The following is a 26,837-nucleotide window of genomic DNA, read 5'->3' as shown; positions in this document are numbered from 1 at the left end:
AGCTAAAGAGATTCCCATAACTTTGCTCTAAGTCAGTGGTTACCGAAGAAGTAGATCATTGTCGTGTTGGAACCTGGTATCCTAGGTGTGTAGGCTTTGCTTCCTACTTAAATTGAATGATAATTAATATTAATTACTAATGCTGGTACTTTTCCCCCTGTGTACCAGAGGGTTCCTTGGGCTTTTAATGGCTCGCCAGATTAGGCATCTCCCCGTAGGCAACGAGGAAGTGTGTTTGTTCTCCTTAAGTTCGTGTTCTTGCATCTAATAACTCACTAATGAATCTCTTCAAATGTTTTCTTTTCTTTCAGGTGAGTGAAGATCAAACAGACAGAACAAAACGCGATGCCGCGATTGAGCCGTGTAAGCAGAAACTCGATTGCGAGGCAAAGTATCAAGGTCAGCTGATCGTTTAATTGAAAAATCCACAAAGGTGTGACCGCAAAAAGCAAAACAACAGAGGTATCGTGAACTTTCGAAAACAATAGAGATCCGAGATCCGAGTACTTGGCCCCAACCGAGAGACCCAGCGACTGCAATTGAGGCTCTTAGCCAATATTGCACAACTCTGTCGGTCGTTTCGCACACCTGTTGCCGTGTGTATGCTGCCTCCAAAGGCCCCAGTCGATGTCTAATTGAAGCAATTAGTGAACCCATTATGGCATTTTTCTTCGATTTTTTGCGTTTCTGTTTTGGTTATATGTATTTCGTTACTCCGACCGATTCAATTAGTTTGGAGGGGTCCGAGAGGCTCATAATTAGCCCGAGCTTATCTGTGCTTCGGGGAACCTCATCCAATCCATCCATCCATCCATCCATTTCTGTTGGGGCTATGACAACACACCGCAATAAACAACACAGAAACACTGACAAAAGACAATTGACCTTCGTTAGTCAAAAGTTCATTTGCATCAATTTATTATGGCATATTACACTCTGAACTGTGGGAGTTATTTGCGCAAACATTGGAATAAAAGCCAGCTGCTCTGGTGGACTAAGACAAAGTCATCGGAAGTGGGTTAATTAACAAGAAGACTGGATAAACGAAGGTTTAGCCATATAAATATAGTAGGTAACTGTCATGAAGTACACCGTGATTCACGTTTGATAAGTTTCATTTATATTTTCTTGGTAAAAAATCCACAAAGGGCTTATCCTTTGCAATGACCGAATTTATGGTGTATCCGACATCTGGGTCCAAGTGCGATTTCACTATCTCCTATCGAAAAATGCAAAAGCCCAAAAGAGATCCAAAGGCCAATTATGAACCATTTTAGGAATCCAGATAGTTTGCGCTCCATTAAAATATTCTTCCTGCTAGCTAGAGAACGAAAATGTAACTAATTGAGGGAATTCGTTGTCTATGTACACAAGGCGTCAACTTAAAAGTATATGTAAAAACAGTTGCAATCAATCGATTTGTGAACTGAGATAACCCATGATTACTTTTAAGTAGTGCAGATTATAGTACATACTTTATAATAGGCAAAAAACTGATTTCTTATTATTTCACATTTAAGAACAATTGACACAGTTTATAACTACACAATTACCATAAAACACAGCTGTCAGGTAGCATAATTTTGTTCTAGTTCAACTAGTTTGCCAGAAACATTTGCATGTGGCTTTTAATCTGGCCAGAAAACTTTACGACTCTGCCAATTTGCAACTAGTTTCAAAACTGGAACTGCTTAAAATTCCAAACTCCGCGAGTGTGCTGCCCACTTTGCCAGCACAAAGGAAAACATTTGCGATTTTCATAAATCAAACGTGGAAGCCCGACAACAAATGAAGCTGAGCAGAGACCTTCAACCTTCGGCACTTTGCATAAGCTTCATTACCGTGCGAAGTGCCTGGCAGAGTGACCACGTGCATGGGTATCTCGTGGCTCTATCTTAATTCAAGCCATCTTCCTGCACAAGTGTTTTCCCCACCGTGGTCACAACTCACACGGAGCTGTCAGATTGGCTGACAAAAAATTGGAGGCACTCCGGCTGACATTTAATGCCGTGTTACTGCGCTAAAAAGAAACCGAAACCGAATCTGCAAATGAGTTCAGTGAACGCGCGACGCAATCAACGTCAATCAATGGTCAGCTGACTTACGGTGTCCGAAGGTGCCCAGTCCCCTCGAATGCAACTTCATATGCATTTTTTGGGGGGCTCTGGCAGCCAAAGTCGCTTTCGGAGTTTGTTCACCCATCCACGCGCACTGGGAACGGGGCGCCATTTCCAAATATCCATACAAATATTTTTGCCTCGTTTCCCTCCTCGCTTTTTATTCGGCTGCAACCTGCTTGGGTAATATCATATTTTAGCAAAACTTGTTGAAAATTCCAAGACACCAATACAAGGCTGCGCGCCAAACACACACGCCGCTGACCAAGCTCTAATAACTAATGGCCAAGAGCGGAGGAGCGGGCAGTTTGCGGCTTTGGCGCAATTTGAGACTTGATTTCTTGCACCTAGATACAAGGCAGCCTGCCCGGAGGAAGGCAAAGGCAAACAGCTCGGCAATTGCCGATCGCCAGCCGCATTTTCTCAGCTCAGCGGCAAGAAAGGAAAGCTGGCTCCTAGGGAGCCCCGTCCATGGATACCCTAACCTTCCCTAAGTGTATCTTTCAGATACATTTTGGTAGCACAGACATATAGGACCTGTAATATAGGTACCTATGAAGATAGAGATAGTTTATAACATAATAATTTAATGTGGGTAAAGGAAAATGCTCCTTTAAGACTTCCTCTGTTGTCAGTGTTAATCTTGGCAATCCAATGTATATTAAATATACCCCCCAAGAAGCAGACATAAAATAAAATATGGCTAGAATCATAGACAATATTAAGGTACATCCCATCAAAACCGAAATACAAGACGTGAATTTTTTTTAGTTTTATATAAAGAATATCTGGTTAGGGAAGGATCAAAAGTATATTAAAGCAATAAATTAGTATTAGCCTTTCAGAATATTACATCAGTAAAGATTAGAACGTGCTTGGTGAAAGGCTCTCTAATTTCTACCAAGCTTATTTTCTTAGGCTTTTCTTTGGGGCTGCTGTTCTGACACATCCTTCCCAGCAAAAAGAAAGATGAAGGCAATCAAATCGTTTAGTTCTTAGTGAACTGCACACACTTTTTTATACCCCATACACCACTTCCCTTCTTATCCATCAAGCAAACGCCATTCTTACACAGTAAATAAATTTGTATCTCTATCTATCTATATTAATTACCTTTATGTATCGTAAAATGTATGTCCATATAACTATTAGGGACTATTTAAATTTGTAAGAGATCCCGTAGTATTTCTACAAAACCCAAAGAGGCTGTATTTTTCCTGAGTGCAGCTCTAAGTGATGCAAGGCAGTAAAATGTTGCGCGAAATTTTTGCGGCGGCTTTTTCTCCTGGTCAGCCTTTCCGTGGGTTAGAGCAACACAAGTTGCAGCCGCAGCAACAAAGACGTTCTAAATGTTACGTTATATTATAGCATGATGCTGTTGCTGCAGTTGCAGTTCCAGCATTTGCCGCTGCAGTTGCTGCCGCCGTTGCCGTAACTCCTCTACAGATGCGCCTCGAATTGGGTCTCTTGGCTCGGGGCGCAGTTGCAGTAGCATTTGCTGGCTCTCTGCCGCTTTTTGTGGTTGTGCTTTTATTGTATAATCAGCAGATAACGGCATTTAATGGCTGAATGAGTTTTCCGGAGAGGGAAACTGCAGCAACGCATTCCGCACGAGTCCATTTACTACCGAAACATTTTCCCCCATTGTCGATAACTTAATTTTATTTTCGGCTCTGCCGCCTCAGTTATTTCTCCTTTGTTTTCCAAAATATTTGCTGGTCAGCTGAAGCGTGGCGCTAATCGATTTCTATTGCCGCAATTTCGGCTTGCCATCAATTTTGAAATTGCCAAATTATTTCACAATTCGTTGTTTTTCCGTTAGTTTCCCATTTCGCAGGTCTTTCGTGGGGCAACTTGAATTGCACTCGAGATACTTGTTATTTAGATAGAGTTGTTGATTGGACGGTTCGGCTCGAGCGGTTTCGATTTCATTTTCAGCTGATTAAAGTGCCATAATTAACAGTGGCTCAGGAAATACTCGGCTAATAATTTCTATGTTTTATGAAAGCCTCATGTATCGTTTTCTTAAGGTATATTGTCTCTGAAATACTTAGTTATTGAATATATTTAGTTATATATATTATCCAGAAGAAAGTTTCTATCAAAGAATATACTTAACTTAACAAGACATATATTTAAAATTGTTATTATATTGTTTTATCATATAAAAAGACTAATATTCCCAAACTCTATGGCCAGTGCACACCCGTTTCGCTGCCCCAGGCCTTCTTCTATTGAAAAACGAAGAGCAAACCATATTGGGAACGATCAAAATGCAATGTTCCAGCAACTAATAACAGTAAACGTTGAACTACTGGCCAAGATTGATTCAGCGATTGCCTCACATCATCTCGTCGTCATCATCATCTTGGCAATCAATGCCGTGCCCCCAGCTCCCCGACTGCGACTCCCAAAGGGAGAAGGGAGCCCGCTCTCGAGCTCGAATGCAATTCCCCCGACAGCTCGGCGTGGCGTTCAGAACCCAGCTCAACTTGCCAACTTCTCGGCTGCCTGAGCGACTGTCTCCTCTGACTGGCCAGATCACTCGCATCCACATCCACATCCCCATCCAGATCCCCACCCCTAGTCCTCGGCCACATCTTCTGAGGCAACACCAACAAACCGGGCAAAATCAACAGCGACAGCAGCAACATCAGCTACGTCGACGATGACGGCGACACATGCTATGGGTACATAGCATAAAAATTACTTCCTGATTGTGTTACATGCACCCAGGACCGGTCCCGTTCCCCGGTAGCCCCCCTTCGACCGCCTCTCTGAGAATATTGCTTATTCTTACACTGCGAAAAAGCAAGAAGTTCTAAAATGCAAGAACATTTAAAAGCATGCCGATTCTTAAAAAATGGTTAATTGTTATGGGAAGGTATGATATGGTATCTATTTTTTGGAATTTCACAAATTTTATTTATTTATGAAACGAAAATATGAAAACAAATTATTCATTTAATAAGGTTTCTTGATATATATTTTGTTCTCTTAAAAGGTTATTATTTCCAAAAGAGAAAGTTCATATTTATCTTGATTTCTTTTACACGTTTTGAGATCCGCTGCCTTGTAGATATTTAGTTATTCCCATGGTAAAATCTATATAAATTCCATGCCCTTTTGCACAGTCCTGTTTCTCGCAGTGCATCGACATCATTTCACATTCGTCTCTTGTACATACAAAGTGGTTGCTGCCTCAAGGCTGAAATGGGTACCGTGAGTGGGGTTCTGGGAGGGGGCAGGAACTCTGCGTGGGCCAATCCGCCGGCTAGGTGGCCCTCCCGGTTAAACAGGGTGACCCTCCGTCAGAACCCAGAGATCGAGAGCAGCGAGATCCGTATCATTCGAAGTGTCAATGGACGCAAATTTACAAAATGTTTGCTGTTTGTGCTCCAGAGCCATTGTTGTGGAGCCATTGTCGCCGCGGCACGTGTCGGCATCTCAGATCGGGGGATCAGGCTCTGCTCCACTCCCGAATCGGGAATGCTGGTCCAGGGTTTGTGGCTCATGGTCCACCCTGGGTCCATGGTGCCGAATTTGGAGCGGGGCGGACGAGGTGGAAGCGACGACCCCCGGAGGGCAAGTAACGTTTTTGCCTGTCATTTTTCTTCATGTTTATTTTTCGCTTACTGCATTTTCTGGCATTTAAGCCCCGCTCTGATCTATCTGTCTTTTTGTGCATTTTTTTTTTTTTTTTGGCCGCCAGTTGGCCAAGTTGGCGTTTTGCCTTCTCGGCCGGCTGTTTGAGTTTCTGTGTCAGCCCCGAACCCGGAGCACTTGTCGTGATTAGTTTAGAAAAATGTTGGCTATTAATTTGCTGCCTTGAGTAACACTTGTTATTTGGCTTCGCATTTCGCATATAATCTTGTCTGACCGCCTGGTGCCATGTGCGGCCGTAGATAATCTTTATGCGCCGCTCTGAACTCGACTCGGTCTCAGTCTCAGTCTAAATCTCAGTCGAAAGCCCAGAGTTATGGAGTCCACGAGTCGGCCATTCAAATGGGACCTGGCTTTCGGAGTCTTGGATCGGATGGTGCGGGCACAGGGGCGTTTGCTCTCATATCTAACATGTGTTCATGTGTTTCTTTTTGTGTCTTAGGAAACCAGTGGAGATTGGGGAACTCTGCCCGGGGGGAACTAGATCAGAGAATCAGCATTGAAGAGATTTAGAACCAATAACATTCAACTGCTTCCTGTGGTGTTTCAAGAAATTAAGGTCAAACTGTAATATAGAAAAAAGGTTTTATTTTCATGAAAACAACAAATATGTTCTCTTTACCTTATATGGGGTATTTTATTAAAACAACACATTTGGCAGAACAATGATACATCCTGTTTTTTCGATTGTGCCCACAAATTGGTTGAATAACCTTTGGCTAATTACATTAGTACCTTTATATTTTCCCCACCAAGTAATGAATGGTTATTAAGCTCCATAATGAGTGCATTATCAGTGGTGGGTTCAACTCCCATCGCATCGGAGCTTTATTATCTCACAACGCCTATACACAGACAGCTGGCCCATCCGATACATGCAGTTGCATAATCGCAATCTTCTTCGGCTGTGGCGTGCATCCGTCAGGTTAATTAGTAAAATACCTGGTGACCAGGCACGTATTGCCATTTAAAAAGCATCAGTTATTTTTTCCCCCATTTTTCCGTACATTTTTTGTTGATTAATCTCCACCTACTGCCGGCAACCGGTCGGTCGCATGTTTTTGTTCGATCTACGGTGGTCATAAGAAATAGTAGAACTAGTCGAGCCTCAGATACTCTCAAAACTAATAGTTGGTTTTAAAAAATATGAGAGTAATATCTACAGAAATAATAACCATACCAGCACATTTATTAGAACCCATTCTGTGAAATAAGCAAATAAAGATTAATTGCAAGTTAGGAAATCCGTGTCAAAAATAATTGCTTGATTGGTCTATTACCCACCAAGAATATTTATTATATTTAGCTATTTTTCCTGAACCGTCGATTTGCCTTTAAGCCAAGCTACCCAACATTTCGGCCTCCAACTCACGGCCTCTCCCATTTTGGCTATTGTGCCCTAGCCAATCGATTACTTCCTGCATTTTTAAATGTCCTCCCCCTTGGACTCCCGGCAGCCGACCAAATTAATCAAGCGTGTGCCAAAAAATAAAAAACCAGAAAATGGGAAGAAACCAGCAAAAATTAAACGAAAAAAGGAGTTATAAATGAAAAATGCTGGACAATTGCATGGTTCGCTTACAGTGACTAATCGATTTTTGGAATTAAGTTGCGCCGTGGAAAGGAAAGCAGACTTGCAGGGGCTTCGGCGCGGCGGGCAGGGAGAAACACTCTGGAAAAATGGTTTGATATGGCCTGGCCAGATTCCACTCCATGCGAATCCGTTGGTTCCATTCCGCTGCGTTGGGTCCTCAATGTCCGATGGCACTGTGGCTCTTTTTGGTCTGATGGCTATTGATTTTTTACGATCCGAGTGGCCCCGAGCTGAAGACTAGGAAGACAACGCACTCGAATTGGAAGTATGCCAAGGCGGCGAGCCCACAGCTCACCCTAGTATATAGCTTTCATACACCCGGAGATATTTGTTTATACATAAAAATAATTATATTATAAACAAACTGTCTAAACAGGAATATTTAAAATAGAATCAATAAAATCAACATACCACAATACAGTAGTGCAGCTTACCTGCATGTGGCTCATTGCTGATTTCTAGATTGAAAACTTATAATTTCTTGAAGATTATATAATAGAATATTACTGCGTTTTTCTCTGAGTGCATCTGTAGCCCCTCACTCCCATATTCCTGGGCAATGTGTCGGCAGATTTGTTTGTTTTCGCATTCAATTCTCGGTCGCCCGATTGGATTTCCCTCGGTTGGCTGGCTGTGCGTTTGGAAATGTGCCAAAGTTCAATGCACGGCATTGCTCTAGCAAAATTTCGACTTGCATTCGCATAGTTGAGATGCACTAGAGACGGTCTAGAAATGCGCACGAAAATGCTGCGGATGTTGACGGGGAAAAGCCTTGAGTAGTTGGTCTTGACTTAACATTTGCAATTCAGATCAAAGGTTGAGAGGAGAAAACACATCCAAAGCACTTCATCGAGAAAATTAAAGAAACCCTTTTATTTGTTAAGTAACTTGTATTGTTAAAAATCTTTTAATAGGTTTCCCCCTCAACGTTAGTAAACCCGTCTAATTATAGTGCCCATCGAAGTTCGCTGCATACTTTTGGGCACGCCGAGATTTGTCATTATTCATTCACACCCCCACAGATGACCCATATCTATGATTATGAATATATCGAAAAGAATTGCCTACTTTCGGCGTAGTTCGTTGTTTTATTTGATTCGAAATTAGTCCTGATCCTCCTCGTCGTTGCTCTGCATGTAGTGCAGGAACTGATCGGCCATGTGCCAGTACCAATGCAACTTGACCAGCTCCAGTCCGCCCTTGTCGGCAATCCATATCTGGCCATTCTCCGATCTCTCGATGGCACTCACAATATTCTGGCCACAAACCGAAGTGGATTGGCAGGGAGCCCGACGCAGGCGATCGGCAAAGGATTGTCCGTATTCCAAAAAGGCCTTCAGCTCCCGGTCCACAAAGACCCTGGTAGGACCACAGCAAACGGCTATGACAGCGACTCCGTTTTGGGAGTAGTAGAGGGGATCCTAAAGACAATAATACACGCCCTTGGAAAACTGAAAGATGGACAATTTAATAATAATAAAACCCACCGATAGACTCCTGGTGAAACCAATAACACCGAACTTGGAAGCACTATAGGCGCAGAAAACTGGCGAAGGATCCAGTCCTATGACCGAGGTTACATTCACAATGAGACCACCGGATCCACCCATTTTTCTGTCCATGTGGGGCAACACCGTGGCCACAGTGTTCATCATCCCAGTCAGGTTCGTATTGATGGTGGCATCGATGTTGTTCTCGTCGCACAAGGTGGCCCCATTGATCAGAACGTCAATATAGTCCATTTGGACCATCACCTCATCGAAGTACTTCTTCATTTCCTCCCTGGCCATGGTCACGTCGTAGGTCCAGAAAAATATCTGGGTACTCGGCTTTATCGACTGCAGCTGGGCGATGGCCTGGGGGTTCTCCACACTCTGCAAAATAGCCAGTTTCTAGGAAAGAGACATTCTACTTTCAATAGAATGAATTGGTAAATAATAAATACCCCCAGTTTGTTTTCAACCAACCAGCTTTATCTTTTAGAACAGAACCCGAAGATAAGGAATGCAAATATTTAAACAGTGAACCGCTTATCTTGTCTTAGGAAAAACTTCACTGGTGGGTTAATATCGAAATTCTTTAAAAGCACTTGATAACAAATAAAACCATTCAAACGAAGAAGTGCGCACCGTGACCGTACAACGAAGTTTCCTACATCAAAATATTTTATTTTTAAACTCTTGATGAACTCCCTTCAACTCTTGTTTGAAACACCCCCTGCTAAGCGAAAGTGCTAAGTCCTTTGGTAAAATCTTAGCCAATCCGAAACATAACTCGGTTGTAGCGGCGCGCGAAGCGAACATGGAAAACTCATTAACTTAATTAGGTTCGACGGCGACTGGCTGGACTAGTTTCGAGTCCGATCTGGGCGAGAGCCCACCGATCCCGACTCACCGCTATGTTCTTGGTCATGAGAACCTTGCTGGTCTCCAGTGCAATTCCTCCGCAATCCGCCACATAGCAGACATGCTTGCCCGTCAAATCGAACATTCTTTCTTTCCGCTTTCCACGACTTCTGTTTTACGACTGAGCCAACTTCGCCATCCCCAATCCCATTCCTGCCAATCCCATCTATCTGTTTTAATTAAATGGGGGCTTATCGCTTGGATTTCTCAATTTTCAAAAATACACTTGGTAGTATTCATGGTGAGTTTTATTATTATCGTATTGGGGGAAGAATGTGAGTGTGCTTCGAATCAGCCTTATTGCCATGCGTGAATATCTAGTGGTTCGCGGAACCTATGAACTAATGTTAGGTGGCTCTCTGGGGGAGTATCACGTTGCTTAGATGCCCGAGTCCCAGTGCTTGGTCCACTGGATGGCCTCCAGGGTGCCCAGGTCCAGCTTCCAGATGGCGCCGTTCTGGTTCAGCTCGATGGCCTTGACGAAGTTCTGGGCACAGGCCAGCGAGGGCTGGGTGGGGTGGGCCAGCAGCTTCTCGGCGACCTCGGGCTCCACGTCCAGCCAGGAGTTGAACTTGTGCACCAGGGTGGTGCGGGTGATGCCGGGGTTCACGGTGTAGGCGGTCACGCCGGTGATGGGGGCCAGTTTCTAGAGATTTTAATGGGAAAACTTAGTGTTTTCCAGGGACTTCTCTGGAGGATTACTTACCGCCAGGGAGCTGGTGAAGTTGACCACGGCGGCCTTGGTGCCGGAGTAGACGGGCACCTGGTAGATGGCATTGAAACCGGTCACGGATCCAATGTTGCAGATGATGCCACCTGGACCACCCTTGCGCTTGTCCCAGAAGTCCAGGATGGCGGTGGTGGTGTTGACCAGGCCGGTGTAGTTCACGGCGATGGTGCGCTCGATCTGGTGGTCGTCCAGGATGCCGGCTCCGTTGATCAGGATATCGACGGTCTTCAGCTGGGCGAAGATGGTCTTCAGCAGCTTGGTGGTCTCGGCGATGGGCACGGTCACATCGTAGGGGTAGAAGGTGACGGTCACCTTGGGATTGATTGCCTTCAGCTCGGCGATGGCGGCCGGGTTGTCAATGCGGTCGAGGATGACCAGGTTCTGGAGGAGATTACTACATTAGCACACCGCCCACTAAGGACTCAGGGGAGAGCCTACCTTCAGGTCCCGCTTGACCAGCTCCTTGCTGGTGTCCAGGCCAATGCCTCCCAGACCGGCGACGAAGATCACGTTCTTGTTGGTCAGTGTGAACGACATGGTGCTGTGGGCTTGCTGCGCTGGCTCCTTCGATCTGTTCGATGGGAAGAGGGCTCCGTTAGTTGTTTGTTCCCAGCTCGTTCGGCCCCGTATTTATAGGGAGATCTTCCCGCCCGAGCTTGCGCTTACGTGGAGCTTTCCCACTATCTCGGGCACTACGTGGTCCGGACTACGTTAGCCGCGCTGCCCGGTTTATGGTTTATTTTTATTATTCTTTTTCGGCACACTTCGGGTTTGTTTTTGTTTGGCACCGCGGACCGGCAAAGCTCCGCGTCTTGATTAGTATTCTCGTTTGTATGTTTAATATTTATGCCGCACTGAGTCTGATGTTTGGAAAATTACTGCCGGTCTGCACGCGCCCCGTTCTTTAGAGATAGCTGGCGAGGGCATGGCGCCGACTAACAGGGGCGGGTTATGTTAAATAATCTAATTTTAGAAGTTAACTAACAGGTGATTTTCCAAGCAATGTACCGGGCAAGACGCCGGCCTCCAAAATTTGATTATCATGTCGCTGAGCTTACAAAAGGGCGCGTCACTCTGACGGATCATATTCTCGGAACGGTTTAAAGATTGGAATTACATAAAAGGGCCCTAATCTTAATTCCCACCCCTTCAATTCAATTTAAATTTAATGAGTTGTATTATTCCACTTTTAATAAATCAGACTAAGTGGGTGCCTTCCTCTTACTTACTTGATCAATTGGCGAAATTTGAAGAAATGCAAGTACTCGTTAGCCGGTCTGCTGAACTGCAACTGACAACTGCACTGAGACAATAATCGGCGACTTCGGCTCTGGCAGCTCCTTAAATACCGTTCTGGCGTGGGGGCGACTGCAGTCGACGTCGACTTCGACGGCGGCAGCGACGCTCGAATAATTTGTAATATGTAAAATGCAATAAAAATACGCAAGCAAATGATCTGCAAATAAATGCCGGGCAAGAGCCCCATAGAAAATAGAGCAGCGGAAAGTGCACTGGAAATAAAATCGCATCCTTCAGATACAAGAAAATTATACTTATAATAAAAAACTTTTTTTTTTCTTTTTAATTTTGATTTATTGAAAGGTTTAACTTTTTAGAATTTATAAAATATTAAAAAATATTAGTTATATGTAATTTAAGGAATCAAAAATAAAATAACTTCTGATTTCTATTTTCTAAAAAATACCGTAATAATATTGTATGGATCCCATGTATTATAGATTTTTCCTCAGTGTAGGGCCCCGAGACAGAGCAGTAAGAGCAGTAACCTTGTGAATGTCAAGCATAGCTATCAGAGGTGTAGAAAGATCCCGAGCCTGTGTTGTTGCTGCGGTCGCAATTGAACTTCGGCTTAATTTGCATACGTGTAACTCAGATAGAGGCCGAGGGATGCGAAGGGGTCGCTGGCATGGGCTGTAGCTGGGGGCAGCGCAGAATCGGTCTAGAAAGGGGGAAAGCAAGCAGAACACGCCCCCCAAAAGCAACTCATTAGCAATCTCACTTGGCCGCAACTGCGACCAAGCCCACTTTGTAGCCGAGTTGGAATAGCGGTTTCGAGTGCAGCTCTTGAAGTTAACCCATGTTTGGATAGTAAGACTTAAATAAATATTAATAAGGCGCAAATATTTAATAGTAGCTGGGTCTTGCCTGAATACAAATTGTAAAAAACATTTATTTTGTGTTTTATTTCGATTTAACTATACTGGTTTCTTCAAGTGACGTAACTATTTCGAATTTTGGCTATTCAAAGTTTTATTATAAGCCATTACAGTGACATCGTTCACTTCCTAGAAGAGTGACACAAGCAGAAAAACACGATTTTTGAGTTCAAGATGAAGAAGTTAGATGTAACAATCTATGTTGTGTAAATAGTCATCATCCTAAGTTAAATTCTTAAAAAATGCGTGCATCTCAAAATGCTGCCTATTAAAATATGTCACTTAATAACCTATAAAAAAGATAAGGAAATACCATCGAGCTACTGCCAGATATTGTCAATCTAGACAACTCAGGGGGTTAAATTGGACGAGGGAGGAGGCCCCTGAAATTGCACTGGCACGTGTGAATGGAGGGAAGGAGATAAGATGCGGAAGAAATAAGCTTTCAATTTGCATAGAAAACTTGAACCTGTTTACTGCTGTGAAAAACAGATATCTATGTATTTCTTTACCCACTTCTCTGCCAATATGTGGGGTAGAATCTTTACAGAATCGAGGCTTATAAGGCTTGGATCTCAGAAAGCTTTTCGCCGGCTCTTAATTATTAATAAAAGTTGAATCTATTTTTACTTCGCTTATTCTTATTAATTTATTCATATTACGTTTTTTGTTTGATAATCTTTGGGGGTCGCCCCAGCGCTATCACCGAACCATGCATGGACACTTCGAGAAGGCATGTTAGGAAAAATTCGGTCACTGATAATGATTTTCAGCTCACAGATTTTCCCACAATCAATAACTCATTTTCCGAATTGACCCACTAATGGAACGAGTTGCTCCAGTGCCTTGGCAACCGGTAACCGGGAAGTAAATATAAGCCACATCGTATGACTACTCGAACCCCTAGACGTTAATTTAATATGGTCTGGCCTAGTCTGGGCAACCGTTTTCCTTATCAGCAGACGTGCCTAACATCTTCGCACTGCCTAGCCGTCGATTTTTTTTATTGGCTACACTGAGTGAAAAATTTGCATTTATATGCAGGCACAACTAATATTATAAATAAACAGAAATCTGAGATTTGTTTATTTTGTTTTCGTCACCTACGTCAAGAGAAGTTATTTATACATTTATTTGTTGGCTTCTAGTGCTAGTTTGTGAAAGCTCTAGATGCCAGCATTTCTAGGAATAATATTCTGTTTTGGTAATAATTTATTGCGGTCTTTTTTATAATGCTAGAAACGTGTACAATTAGACTTGTGGGAAAAATATAATTTAAAGTTCGAAAAAGAAATTAAAATTCTAGCTACACGAGTTAGCAGTCACTTAACAAATACTCTTTAACTTATCTAAGCTTGTTGTGAAATATTTTTTGAATATTTTTTACTAATGATTTGCTTGGGTGTCTTGAATTTTTTCTCCGTGTGCACTGTACAGCGCGCAGAGGGCAGTGTGCGCCTTATCGGCTTGGCCCCCAAGTCATGCTGTCGGTGACATTCAACCTCTGCGGGGGTAATGACGCCAACGGCGTACCTGTCAAAACCGATTTACACTAGGTCCCACACTCGCCTCGCCTCGCACACACTGCCGCCCATAAGTACACGCCCGCCTCCGAGCATTGAGATGTCGTTCGCCGGGCTAATTAAGCCACTGGCATTGTCTTCCCGCTGCGAGTGTCTGGGTGTTTTTCTGCCTATTGAAACGAAACTGCTGTACCGCACTCTTATATGGGAAGTGTAGAGTGTTGGAAAGGTGGCACAAGGGTTCCCGGGGCTCCACGCGTTCCACATGAATATTTGGGGCGCGGTTTCCATTGCATCTCGATGTAAACATAATCTAATTTACTATTCCGCTGCCTGACCCATTTGACTCTTGCCAATCTCTTGCTGGCGAAAAGGAGGAAATCAACCTGGTTTGACGTAATTGAGAGCAGAGAATCTTTCCCGCGATCCGATCAGGTTTCCCTCCACGCTTGACTTTACTTTGGGGCACATTGAAAACCGCACAACGGTCTGTCGTATTATTTTCCAAAGCAATTTAAAATTATAATACTTTTATTTGGTTTATTTATTTACCCCTAAAGGTTGAAGACTACCTCACCTAGGATTAAATAAATCTTAATAAAATAGAAGTATTTTTCCCTTACTGCCAATATGTTTTCTTAATCCCCATAAATTCCAATCACCCGAAAGAAAGCCCATCAGATCCGAAAGAAATCGTTAGCTCTCACTTCATCAATCGCCACATTCTTTTGGCCCAACATCCAATAGGTTCGATTCAATATTTATGAATTCAATCGCGGCAAAAGAACTACGAAACATATAAAGAACTGGAGCGCAAAGTGAAAAATGGTGCTGCGGCTTGATTATTCGTGTGCGAGTTCCCTTCTTCTAGGCCTTATAAATAAAACGCCCGACACACCTCAGCACTTCACTACACTCCACTCACACTCACACTCACTCCCTCTCACCTGGCCATTGTTGGATGGGGAGAAATCAACTTTGGGGAGTTGCAATATGCAACTTGCTACACCCAACTTGCAGCGCATTGGGGCAACAGAATCCAACGTCATCTTCGCCGAAGGTTGAGCTTAATTTGCTTTGACTTTTAGCAATTTGCATAAATATCAGACACACGTTGAGTCCCATGCCCTTGTGGCTGTGGCACGTTTGTTATGATTCTGGCAACCAACAATAACAATCAGAATCAGATCCAGATTCAGATGCAGATGCAGATGCAGATTCAGATGCAGGTCCAGATCCACACCGAATCAGTGCAAAGGCGTTGGGGCTTGGTTGCCTTTCATGGGAATGACAACGCCAGAAAATATATGAAAAAGCGAATTATAAAGGAATTATGATTTCTGTCGGGGGCGTTGAACATTATTTACCCCACCCTTCAAAGTTGCAAATTGCAAGCGACAATGCAAATTTGTTCTAGAGTGATGAGATCAAGCGATCGCGATAGTCTGGGACTTGCGCCTAAGTGGATAGCAAATACAATAAGTTGTAAACATTTCAAGTCAACCACAAGTCACAATAGCAAATATTACACTTAATTAGAGAACTCGGTGTAAAACTAAATTTATGAAATAACTGTCTTTATTTATTAAATTTAAAATCACTTTTTATTAATACTATGTTAATTTTCCATTTCCAGCGCTGGCAGAGGCGGTGGTTTGTTCTCTATGACGACGGCGAGCTGACGTATTCGGTTGATGATTATGTGAGTATTTTATTGGAACCAGTTTAACAACATCTAGGAAGCTTCCTAGAACCATCAGCATTTGTAAAGATTTGTTATTCCTTATTATTTACCCATAAACATTATTGTATTTTTCTTTGTTTTGTTTTGATCATCGTCAAAAAAAAGCAAACAAAATTTATGGTGAGGTCAGGAAATAATAGATAACAGAGCTCGTTTAAGGTTTATGATTGAAGGGGAAAGTTTGTAATTATAGCCTTGCTCTTGAAACCATATAAAAGCTTATTGACTACACCTTATCAATGGACTCAAGAAGTGTGCACCACCAACAACTTTGCCGGCGCGTAATCAGTAAACAGTGAAATATTTATGAAGTGGGCGAATTTCAGGGGATTCTTAATTGCCATTAGATTGATTTATTTGTATATGGGTCCTAAATAAATAATAATCTTATCGTACATTTATAATCTTTAAGGTAAGATAATAAAAACTATTTCCTGTGGGGCTATCAACCAGATTTAAGACTATAAATGCACATTTCTTTTGCAAATCTTCTTCTTCCAAATATTTTTTAAATATATAATCAAACTAAAAAATAAATGTAATATTTCTTTATAGCCGGAAACCATACCGCAGGCATGCGTCGACATGACCAAAGTGCTGGAGGTGACCAGCGCCGTGGAGGTGACAGGTCACCCCAACTCCATCGCCATAACCGCTCCCGAACGAGTGACTTTTGTGAAGGGCACAAGTTCGGAGGAGTCCCAGTGGTGGCTCAACATCCTGGCCGCCTTCCCCAAGTCGAAGGGTCGCCACAAGAGGAGCGCCACCCTTCCTGGAGGTCAGGTGGTGGGCAGTCTGCGTCAGTCCAATAATGGCGACCTTACGCTCTCCACGAAGTTGGGCAATCGGCACAGCTCCTATCACAAGGACACCCTCACGTCCTCCCAGTCAGCGGGAAATCTTCTGAGCACCCTAGACCTGGGACCCAGCTCCACGAAGACGGGTGGATCTCCAATGACCACCACCCAAACTGCCCTCGCCGACGACGAGGAGGACGACGGAGTGGAGACGGGAGAGGATGTGGACGAGGATGAGGAGTTGGATGAGGCGGTGCCCAGGAAGTCGAAGACTGCCAGCATTGGCGGCCAGGACGAGAACAATCGGAATGCCGGCAACGAGATCACAAATCGGGGTGAGTTTATAAAAATTAGTTCATATCATATCTCAAAGCCATAGACAATCATTGGAAAATATTTTATAACATTTTAATTACTTAAAAATGTTTTTCAAGTACATTTTTTATTTGAGAAATACTATAAAGATCCCAAAAGTTGATTAAGTAAAATAGAACTTAGCAAAAACACAAACCTTGAGATAATGATAGAAAGCTTTCGGAATATTCCATCTACAAATGAAAAACCTATGAAAGGGATTTACTTACGTGCAATATAACTGATTAAAATGTTTTAAGAAATGTCTTTAAGAATTTATGGTTCTTTGTAAGAAAGGTCGAACCTCTTTTTTCTTTTTATGCAATAAAGTTGATGAAACCGACTTTTACTTTTCGAAGGAAATGGCTTTAGGTTTCGGTATCTTCTGCTCCGAATTCTCAACCCTTTTTCGCGAACTGTCTTCCGCCTGCCCCTGTCCTCCAATAAAGTAGAGCTGGGTTCGGCTCAGTCCGTATCGGCTGCTATAATTTTTATGATCATTTATGGCTCGCAGCAATCAAAATTATCAACCTCGGACCGAGGGACTCTCGGCTGAGGGATTGCAGGAATACTCCATATTCGGGGCAAGGAAAAGGGCAGGGGAAGGGGAGTCTGTGGAGATGGAGATGGAGATGGAGGGCAGTGCGTGCAGCTAGTTAAAGCCGCAGCCACGAAATTAACCTTGAATTCACACACAAAGACAGGGACAGGCCGGGCGGGGAGGAATCCCCGCCACTACTTAAGATCGTATAATGGTAGGCTTCATAAATTTTCTTTAGATCCCAGCAGACTCTCGAGCGGAGGATCGCTTGGTCGGTCGGTCGGTTGGTGGGTCGGTAATTGCAGTTACTGTGAATGTTCTCACATACATTGCTGCAGGATACTTGTTCATGGAAAAATGATATTCACGCTTAAATTATAGTGTGTCGGCCCTCGGATCCGTTGTTGTGCCATCGCGGCTGGAGCCCTTGGCCGCCCTGCTTATAGCCGAACAGCCATAGTTGCAAATTCAAGGCTCAGCATCCACATCAAATGGCATTATTCCGTTGATAAATCGCCAGTTAAATACGTGAACCAGTTTGAACTGTTGGGCCCACGAAATGGACAGCGAAATAAAACATGCAACCGGACTGATCCGGTAATTTGTGAAGGGAACGCTTTTCCTATCCACAAAACAACGCATTTTCATATTCTAAATGGTGATAGTAACTATTTTTTCCGCCGACAAATCGTAATAATAATAGTTCTGAAGAGTGCATTTCATTATTGCATTTTCCTGCGGAAAGTACCGCTTCTGGAGCCCCTCTAATGGTCGGTTTTCACACTCACACTTGCCACCTTTTTCGATTAGCGATGCACCGTTGGCTAGTAATGGCTCTCGAAGACCGGAGGTCTGGAAGTCTGAGAGTCGAGGGTCTGGAGAGGCCGGGATCGGTTACCAGGTAGGACTGTAGGGCATTTCGCTCACTGGTGCTGACACAGACTAATTACATTCCATCAATAAGCAAAATTGTGCGGCAAATGAGGCAATTCATTGGCCGGCCGGCCAGCACTTTCTGAATGGGTGTTAGGCTGGTGCGGCCGGAGGTAGGAAAAGCTCTTAAAATGCACAACGACAAAGATTATAAACTGTCTACACCTAATAGCCGTCGGCAGGGCCAATGTCAGGCCGGGGCCAGTTGAAATATTTTCCCAGTCAGCGCTACATGATAGCCCCTCTGGACATGGGTCCAGCGTCCATGTGGACCATCCGCTAGGGACTTGTAATGGGCAAAGTTTCACGGCAAAGTGAATAATTACAGTGCAAATAAATCTCGGCGACTGGTGTGGAAAGGCCCTGCTCTCCACTGGATTGGCTTAGAAATTTCAACAGCCTCCCTGGGCAGAGGTGACGAAATGCAGTCCCACATCTTCCCCAGCTAACCAGCGATTAAACGCCCCGAAAAAGTATATCCCCAGACGAATCCCAGGCCAACAATCAAAGCATCAGGCCAGGGCCCATTACAACCCAACAAGCTTGCGAAGAAGTTGGGGCTTTCGCAAGAATTAAGTGCAAGATTGTAATGCGATGACAAATTATAAAGGGCCCGCAGACGGGCAGGAGTAACTTCTTATGATTGCAACAAAGTAGCTGCACATTTCATTAATCAGATGCACTGGAAAAGGGATTTTGGAAGTACGATAAAGGAGATTGGCATATTGTTGCAAAATTATATCTCTTTAAATTGATTAAAGTTATATATGATCTCTCTGAAGACTTAAGTTGTGTTTATTGCACCATATCTGTCTTTTCTACTCTGCATAGAGATTTTTCCCAGTGTGCCTTCGACATAGAACCTGCATTTGAACTATCTGCCAGGCGGTGTTATCGCTGCCTAACCTTCATACTATATCAATCGCTAATTACAACCCTTTGCAACTTTGTAGAATACTAAAGGCTGCCTCCGAGAGAGAGTTCCATTAGTTCGGCGGTGAATTCATTATCTTTCTATTGAGCGGCCCCATTATGAGCCACACAGAAAAAGCATGTTAACAAACGTGGTTAGGAGTACCCGGGTCCAGAGCCCAGAACCCAGAACCCAGAGTCCAGATCCATTGAGGCCGGACAACTTCTGTGCAAATGCAAAATGACAGCGCTGGATGGCCCAGGAGGCGTCTCGGCAGCTAACGATGCAGGTTGTGCGATTTACGAGGCTCGAGAACTCGAGAGCTGGCGAACCCAGAGCTCAGAGCTGGAAGAAGTAGGAGCCAGCACCATCACCTATAACCAATCAATATTCATAAGTGTAACGACTTGCGAGCAGAATTTATGCAACAAGCTGGGGTCCGGTCTGGCAGGGTTTTATATTTTCCGCTTGCGCGGAGCGGGGCGCTCCGCCAGTTAGAAATTTCTCAAAGTCATCGTGTGAGGGGAGCCTCGGGCTGGAGGGCAGGGTCTTCGACGGGCGGGAGCGATGCCAATCCAAAGGCAATTTTCGCTTTCGTTCGCCCAAAAGGCAGAGACGGGCAGGTAAATCAACTTGCAATTTGATTATTTATTACGTCTGAGGCGGGGCTGTGGGCTCGGCAAGGTGGGGGCAGGCTCGGGGGCCTCGAGAGTTATTTGCAGGAAGCCCCGGCCATGATTGAGTGGGTTGTTCTGAGCGCGCTTAATTGTGGCCATAATTAATCAAATGCTGTTAATTAAAGAAATGAAAAAAGTCGACACCAGAGACAATTCCAAAAATCCCAGTGCCCCTCCAGATCCCCCGCATCCGCCTTGTGAAGTGCATTGTCTGGTCCCGAGAGTTCCTCAGCTGGGAGGAAAGGATCCATAATTATAGGGCTCTCTGCATCAACAGCGGCATCAGGCCACTTGCCAGCCCATGTATCTGCGAACACTGTTTTTATCAACTTAATTACACTTAGCACCTTACGCGTTTTTCTCCTTTTTTCGCTGCCCCCCTGGACTCTGGGCCCTCTGATTTGATCTTGAACTTGAAAGCGCGTAGTAAAAGCCACAATAAATATTAAATGGTGCAAAACACATCAAGGGCAGGCCACAAAAGCGAAACAAAGAGCCACAGATAATAAAGCAGCGAGTGGGGATGGTTTTATGGTCGGATATTCGGGCACCAAGAATCGAATGAGTGATGACCTGTAAACTTGCGGAGAGGTCCTGGCTGGCATGTAAGCCCTTTTATTACTTACGCCGCAGGCATTCCTTAATAAACTTTATAGCTTTAGTTAGGGTCTAAAGCATTTGATTTATTGATAACTCATTTGTCAATGTCGGGATTCTTTAAATATTTAACTTTAGTGGTTTACAATTGTTAGATGTTCCAACCATTTATGGGATGTTATTAAGCAGTCGAACAGTATGGGGTATATAATTAGAAAGTTAAACCACTATTTTATGATACATGACATCGGTGATCAACTGATCTTCAGTATTCTTATACAGCGACCTAACCTTTTAGCATCCCAGCCCCGAACCCATATTTCAGGGGATCCCTGATCGCAGCCTCGAAAACATAATGAACCCCATTCAGGGAGCAAAGTAGCATTGTCCTGCTGTCCTTCCCCTCGGCTATGTGTAATATCATAAGCATTATAAATTCCATTGCTGACATAGTCCCGGCCCCGATTCCGATCCCGAGCCCTAATCGACGTAGCGTCGCCAGGGCCACTTTGGCCGGTCTTCTGGTCAGCCTTTAGCTTTGTGCGATGGGCCGACAAGTCGACCAATTAAAGGCATACCCCCTGCCCATCGCCATCGCCATCGCCATCAGCCCGTAGCCCGTAAACTCCCCTTGGCGCAGTTAGCACAGTAACCTTGAACCTGCTCGGTGAGTCAGTCAGTCACTGGCCAGCTCTGTTTCTGTCAGGGCTCCGGCTTGAGTTTGAGCTGGATCCCATCCCATCCCGATCTTCAGCCTTAGCATCCGTATCTGCAGCTGGAGTTCAGAGGCTGCTGGTCCACCTCCTTTCGCTTTTCGCAACAGCTCAATAATCAAGATAAACGCCGAAAGACCAACCTGTTCGACTGACCGAATTGATGCGCACCCAAAGGAGACCTCGGACGCGGGAACTCTCGAGTCTGGGTTCAGATTCAGGTTCGGGTTCAGTGCCAGTGCTCGCAGACGCCCGACTTTATGGGCAGTCGGAAATTTGTATCATAATCATAATAAACCTAAATGTGGCGGCTGGCTGGAACAGGTCTAAATATATATTTTGTAATCACATATTTTATGGGACAACTCGGAGCTGGCCTCTCTCGCTCGCCTGGTTCGTCTCCTCGATGGACACGGGTTCGAGTTTGGGTGTTAATAAAATTATGGCACTCTGCCGAGCTCGGGATCTGTGTTGGCCAGCCGGCCTTATCGCGATCCCTCGTATCCCCTTACAGTACACACACCGTGTGCCCGTTTTAATAATTTTATTATATTTGCGCGCACATAACTTGGCTCTCTTGCCGCGTTTTACGGCCCTATGCTGGGCATAAATATTGTTAGGGGTGGAGTAGTCCTCAGCTCGCAGTTCTCAATCCCCAATCCACCATCCGCACGATCCTCTGTCTAAGTTAGTTTCAGTCAATGGCATTGATATGGTTTGCTTAGCCAGGAGAGATCCCGACATGCCCATATTTCAAACTATTTAATGAAGACGTTGAGCCAATTATGAGAGAAAAATGCGTAGATGGCCGGCCGGGGTTTGTTTTGGGTTAAGGCTGATGGACAATTTACGATCCTTGATCACCGACAAGCTTGTATCCTTATAATTGCCTGATTATCTGCTGAAACGATCTTTTCTTTGTAGTTTGATGGTGGTTAGTTGTTGTTATTCCATAATACTTGAAACGCTTTGCTCCTTCTTCTGGTTAAATGTCGGTGTGCTTACTTTAAGTTATCTCAGTTTTAATTTGAAAGAAATTTAACTTTAAGCTAATCTAGATTTAATTGGACATTACTTTAACTCTGCTATTTTTTTCAGTTTCCCAACCCAGCACCTGTCTGCTGATAGAGGACATTCGCCGCGACGAGAAGACGATCAAGGACATTGCGAACACCATCACGAACCTGAGTCAGCAGCAGAACAAACGCTGGTCCACGGCGGTGAACAATGCCCTGAACAACCAGCACAACTTCAGCCATCACAGCCAGTACCAAGTGACGTCCCGGGATGAGACGGACTTCCAGACCTGCAGCAAATCCCAAAATGCAGCAAGCGAGCGTCCCAAATCCCTGCCCCTGGCCTCCAACTCCACGCCTGCGATTGTCTCAGCCATAGTCAAGAAGATACCCACGGTTATGGAGCAGGGTGACAAGACCAAGCCCGCTGCTAGACTCCAGCTGCATCTTAAGTCCCCCAAACATTACCAGCATGAGAGGGGCGATCCCGATGGCGGCTGCAATCTGGACGAGCTGTGCGTCAACTACATGGCCAAAACGGATGAGTTGCGTTCGGTGGGCAAGGCGAACAGTAAGTCAACCTCTGGTCAGGGCAAACCGCCGGTTAAGGCCGCGGCAGAGGAATCGCTGAATGCCAAGAAGGGTTGGCTGATGAAGCAGGACAATCGAACGGGGGAGTGGTCCAAACACTGGTTCACTCTAAGCGGAGCGGCCTTGTTTTACTACCGAGATCCCTTGTGCGAGGAGAGGGGAGTACTCGATGGAGTCCTGGATGTCAACAGCTTAACCAGCGTTTTAGCTGAACCTGCGGCCAGTAAACAGCATGCCTTCCAGCTGACCACTTGGGACAAGCAGCGTTTGGTTTTGGCCAGTTTGTCACCCAGTTCGAGAAATAGCTGGCTGGCAGTCCTGAGAAGTGCAGCAGGATTGCCGCAGGTGGATACGCCTCCCAAACAGACGGATATCGAACAGGACTTCATCAAGGCGCAGATGCAGCAGCCTGCCTCGAGTCCTGCCACTCCGGGAACCCCGGCTGGTCCCCACTTCTCCTCGGATGAGGAGTACAGAACAGCTTCTGAGGGCGGGAGAAGGGATAGCTTGGACTGGGGATCCCCACTGTCACCTTCACCACCTGTCCTGAGGAGTTGCCTGCGCAACCGCAGCCTGGCCAGCTTGCACAAAAGGAGTCGCAGTTCGCCACCAAGCTCGAGGCGCAGCACAGTGGACAGTGTGGCCAGTGATGAGCTCCCATTACTGGTAGTTCCCGAGGAACTGCAGCCCACGGAGAGCAGGGAACTGAAGCAGCAATGTGAGACTTTAAGGGCGGAGGCTTCTCTGAGGGAAGCTCGCATGTCGGAGCTACTGGCCACCCTGCAAAGAACCGAGCAGCAGTTGACCGCCAGGTTGCAGGAGCAGCAGCAGCAACTGAACTCCGAACTCAGCCAGGCCAAGCAGAGTGCCTCCGAGCTGATGCACAATCTGGGACTGCAGCTGACCGACAGCCAGTGCCAGATCAAGCAGCTGGAGGATCGGCTGGCCCAGGGCATCGAGGAGAACGAGGGTCTCTACAAGCGTCTGAGGGAGCTTCAGGCCCAGGATCATGGGGGCGGAGGTGGTTCTGCCGGTCTAAGCAACCTGCAGCGTCACAAAATCAAGCGAATGGATTCCCTGAGTGACCTGACCACCATCAGTGATATAGATCCCTACTGCCTGCAGAGGGATTCCCTGGCCGAGGAGTACAATGAGCTGAGATCGCGCTTCGAGAAGGCCGTCAATGAAATCCGCGCCATGAAGCGCGAGCTCAAACAGTCGCAAAACCAGTACGATGCCTTGGAACTGGCCCAGGCTGCACTGCAGCAAAAGCTGGAGAGGCGGCAGCACGAGGATGGAGCTCAGCTGCAGCTCATGGCAGCCAGGATTCAGGATCTGACCCTCAAGTACAGCAGTTCTGAGCGTCAGGTGCGGGCTCTCAAGCAGAAGTTGGCTAAATCCGAGAGAAGGAGATCTTTGTCCTTGAAAGGAAAGGAGCAACTGGAACTTAAACTAAGCGAGTTACAAAGGGAGACGGTGGAGCAGAGGAAGGAGGGCACTCCTCCCACGGAATCCTCCAGCAGCGAGTCCAGTAGTCAATCCCCGCTGAATGCCCACCTGCTGCAGCGCCTCCATAGCCTGGAGCACGTGCTCCTGGGCAGCAAGGAGCGCCTGGAGCAGAGTCTCTCCCAGCTTCAGCAAATCAGGGCTGGCCAAAGGACCCGGCGCTCCGTTTCGCCCATGAACGACAGGAAGGATGGGCTGAGGCAGCTGGAACGGGCTCTGGCCGAGACCTGTGTGATGGTCAGCGAGCAGATGGAGCTCACCTGCCTGCAGGATGCCTGCCACAAGTGCTGCGACCTCCGCCAGCGGGTGGAGAAGCTCTCCGCCCTGCAGCAGCAGACCGAGACGGATCTGCAGAGGAGCGAGCAGCTGCTGGAGCAGCGGGAGTCCGATCTCGCCCAGGCCCTGGAGAAGTGCGCCAGCCAGGAACAGGAGCAGGAGCTGCTCCTGCAGCAGCGCCAGGAGCTGAGTGAGGAGCTGGCCAGGCAGCAGGAGCGCTGCCGGCGACTGGAGAAGCGACTGGAGCTCCTAGAGCGGGAGCATGGCAAGCAGCTGGAGTGCCTGAGGGAGGTCTACCACACCGAGCACGCCAACGCAGCCGACGAGCAGAGCTTCCGGAAGCGCTACCAAACCGAGATCGAACAGCTGAGGGTGGGTACCACTTATTTTGATAATATTATTTTGTCTTTAATGAATATTGTACTATCTTTCATACATATTTGCCAATGTAGACCCTCTGCGAAAAGGGATTGAGTGCCATGGAGACTTCGCATAGGCGGCTAACTTGCGAACTGGAGCAGAAGCACAAGATGGAGATCGAGCGCCTGCTGGCCGAGAAGGAAACCGCGCTGGCCGAGGAGACTCAGGTGGGCTTCACTTCCACTTTTATACTTTCCATCTTTACTCAACTCGTCTGGATTCTTTTATTTGTTTAATAGGCAACCTTAGCTGCTCTGGATGCCATGAGAAAGGCTCACCAGAGTGAGGTTCAGCGGGAGGTGGCGCGGTTCAAGCAGGAGTTTCTGCGACAGGTCCAAAGAGGCGAGCAAATGCGGGGTGACGGAGCCAAACTGAAGGAGTAAGTACAGAACTGGGAAATTAAAGGATTTTAAGCCCGTTGGGTGGTAATTAAAAAAAATACCGACCGAATTTAGTGATGAAAATAAAGCTAAGAAATCAATGGTTTAACCCTAATTGACTACTCAGGGAGGATCTCGGAGAGCTACGCATGGAAATTCTGTCCTTTTCCGAGAAGTACTCCATCAAGTGTGTGGAAAACGCGGCCCTGGAGGAGAAACTGCATATGGCCAACAGCAAGCTGAGGCATTTCCAGCAGATGCAGCAACTGGAGCTAAGGTAGGGCTATCAAACTTCCGTACCAACTGATCCTAAATCCCCATTTTGATATCTTAAAGAAACAAGCAATTCCGCGCCCACTTGGCCTCCGACGATCCGTCGAATGATGTTCACTTCGTGCAGGGCCTGACCACCGACGCTCGGGAGGGCGCTGATTGTGAAGACAGCGAGGTAAGGAACCAACTTTGCAGCCCCTTAGAAGCCCTCAATTAACACTAGATAAATTAGTATAAGTTGTGACTAACACTTAATCACTACAACAGCAGACAACAACTAATCCACTTTGTTACCATCTTCCACTATCCCAAAAACGAAAAATGAAAAACAAAAACACACAACACAAACAACACACCACAACTACAACCTACAAACAACCCAAGCCTGCACCGCAAATTACGGGTGCCACAACAACAAGAACCACTGCCACAGCGACCACTTCAGCGGCCTCGAGCGACACTGCGTCCAATCCCGTATCCGAATCCGATTCCGAACGCGAATCCGATAGAGAAACCGCCCATGCAGATACATCGCGAGCGCCGGCCGAGAAAATGGAGCAAAGTCTCTTCGTGATACCCTCCCATATGCTAAACTGTTCCCCCGTGTCTGCCGCAAACGCTTCTGATCAGAGTGGAAGATCGGTGCTCCACCGAGATCTCGATGGGCCCGAGGATGGCTACGAGCCATGCTACAGGCCCTTCGATATATTCGCCATCTATCAGAACCGTTTGAGCTTCCAAGGTAAAAACGCCAATCTCGCTCTACTGTCTCCTGGGGCAGCGCACTCTTCCTTCTGCATTCTACACACATCATCACCACGGCTGTCTCTGCTTCCTCTGTCTTCCGTCCCTCTGTAAATCTCTCCTGGCCCTTTCAGTGCTCCTCTACTTGGAAAC

The 26,837-nt window shown here is 45.7% G+C and overlaps 3 protein-coding genes across 5 annotated transcripts in view; 1 reads left to right on the top strand and 2 right to left on the bottom strand.

Annotated features, from left to right (window-relative positions):
* Positions 1-26,837, top strand: part of LOC108029068 (protein outspread) — an 83,705-nt gene that overhangs the window by 55,858 nt on the left and 1,010 nt on the right. For 2 of the 3 annotated variants that reach the window (XM_017101139.3, XM_050885098.1), the window contains 8 exons: positions 15,846-15,911; positions 16,509-17,085; positions 22,577-25,239; positions 25,320-25,454; positions 25,527-25,666; positions 25,795-25,944; positions 26,004-26,115; positions 26,325-26,682. In XM_017101139.3, coding sequence (XP_016956628.1) covers positions 15,846-15,911; positions 16,509-17,085; positions 22,577-25,239; positions 25,320-25,454; positions 25,527-25,666; positions 25,795-25,944; positions 26,004-26,115; positions 26,325-26,682 — 4,201 coding nt within the window. The remainder of the gene's footprint in view (positions 1-15,845; positions 15,912-16,508; positions 17,086-22,576; positions 25,240-25,319; positions 25,455-25,526; positions 25,667-25,794; positions 25,945-26,003; positions 26,116-26,324; positions 26,683-26,837) is intronic. The other variant, XM_050885099.1, reaches the window with a different exon arrangement.
* Positions 8,340-9,887, bottom strand: LOC108029069 (alcohol dehydrogenase-related 31 kDa protein). Its single transcript, XM_017101141.3, has 3 exons — positions 9,769-9,887; positions 8,862-9,266; positions 8,340-8,795 (listed from the first exon to the last, which is right to left on the bottom strand). The coding sequence occupies exons 1-3, from the start codon at positions 9,862-9,864 to the stop codon at positions 8,478-8,480; spliced, it is 819 nt and encodes a 272-aa protein (XP_016956630.1). The 5' UTR covers positions 9,865-9,887; the 3' UTR covers positions 8,340-8,477.
* On the bottom strand, positions 10,010-11,883 carry LOC108029070 (alcohol dehydrogenase). The gene is made up of 4 exons (XM_017101142.3): positions 11,739-11,883; positions 10,948-11,080; positions 10,486-10,890; positions 10,010-10,425 (listed from the first exon to the last, which is right to left on the bottom strand). The coding sequence occupies exons 2-4, from the start codon at positions 11,044-11,046 to the stop codon at positions 10,159-10,161; spliced, it is 771 nt and encodes a 256-aa protein (XP_016956631.1). The 5' UTR covers positions 11,047-11,080; positions 11,739-11,883; the 3' UTR covers positions 10,010-10,158.

The sequence above is a fragment of the Drosophila biarmipes genome, chromosome 2L, assembly GCF_025231255.1.
Source record: "Drosophila biarmipes strain raj3 chromosome 2L, RU_DBia_V1.1, whole genome shotgun sequence".
Taxonomy (NCBI): Eukaryota; Metazoa; Arthropoda; class Insecta; order Diptera; family Drosophilidae; genus Drosophila; species Drosophila biarmipes.
This window is presented reverse-complemented; position numbering and strand designations above follow the sequence as displayed.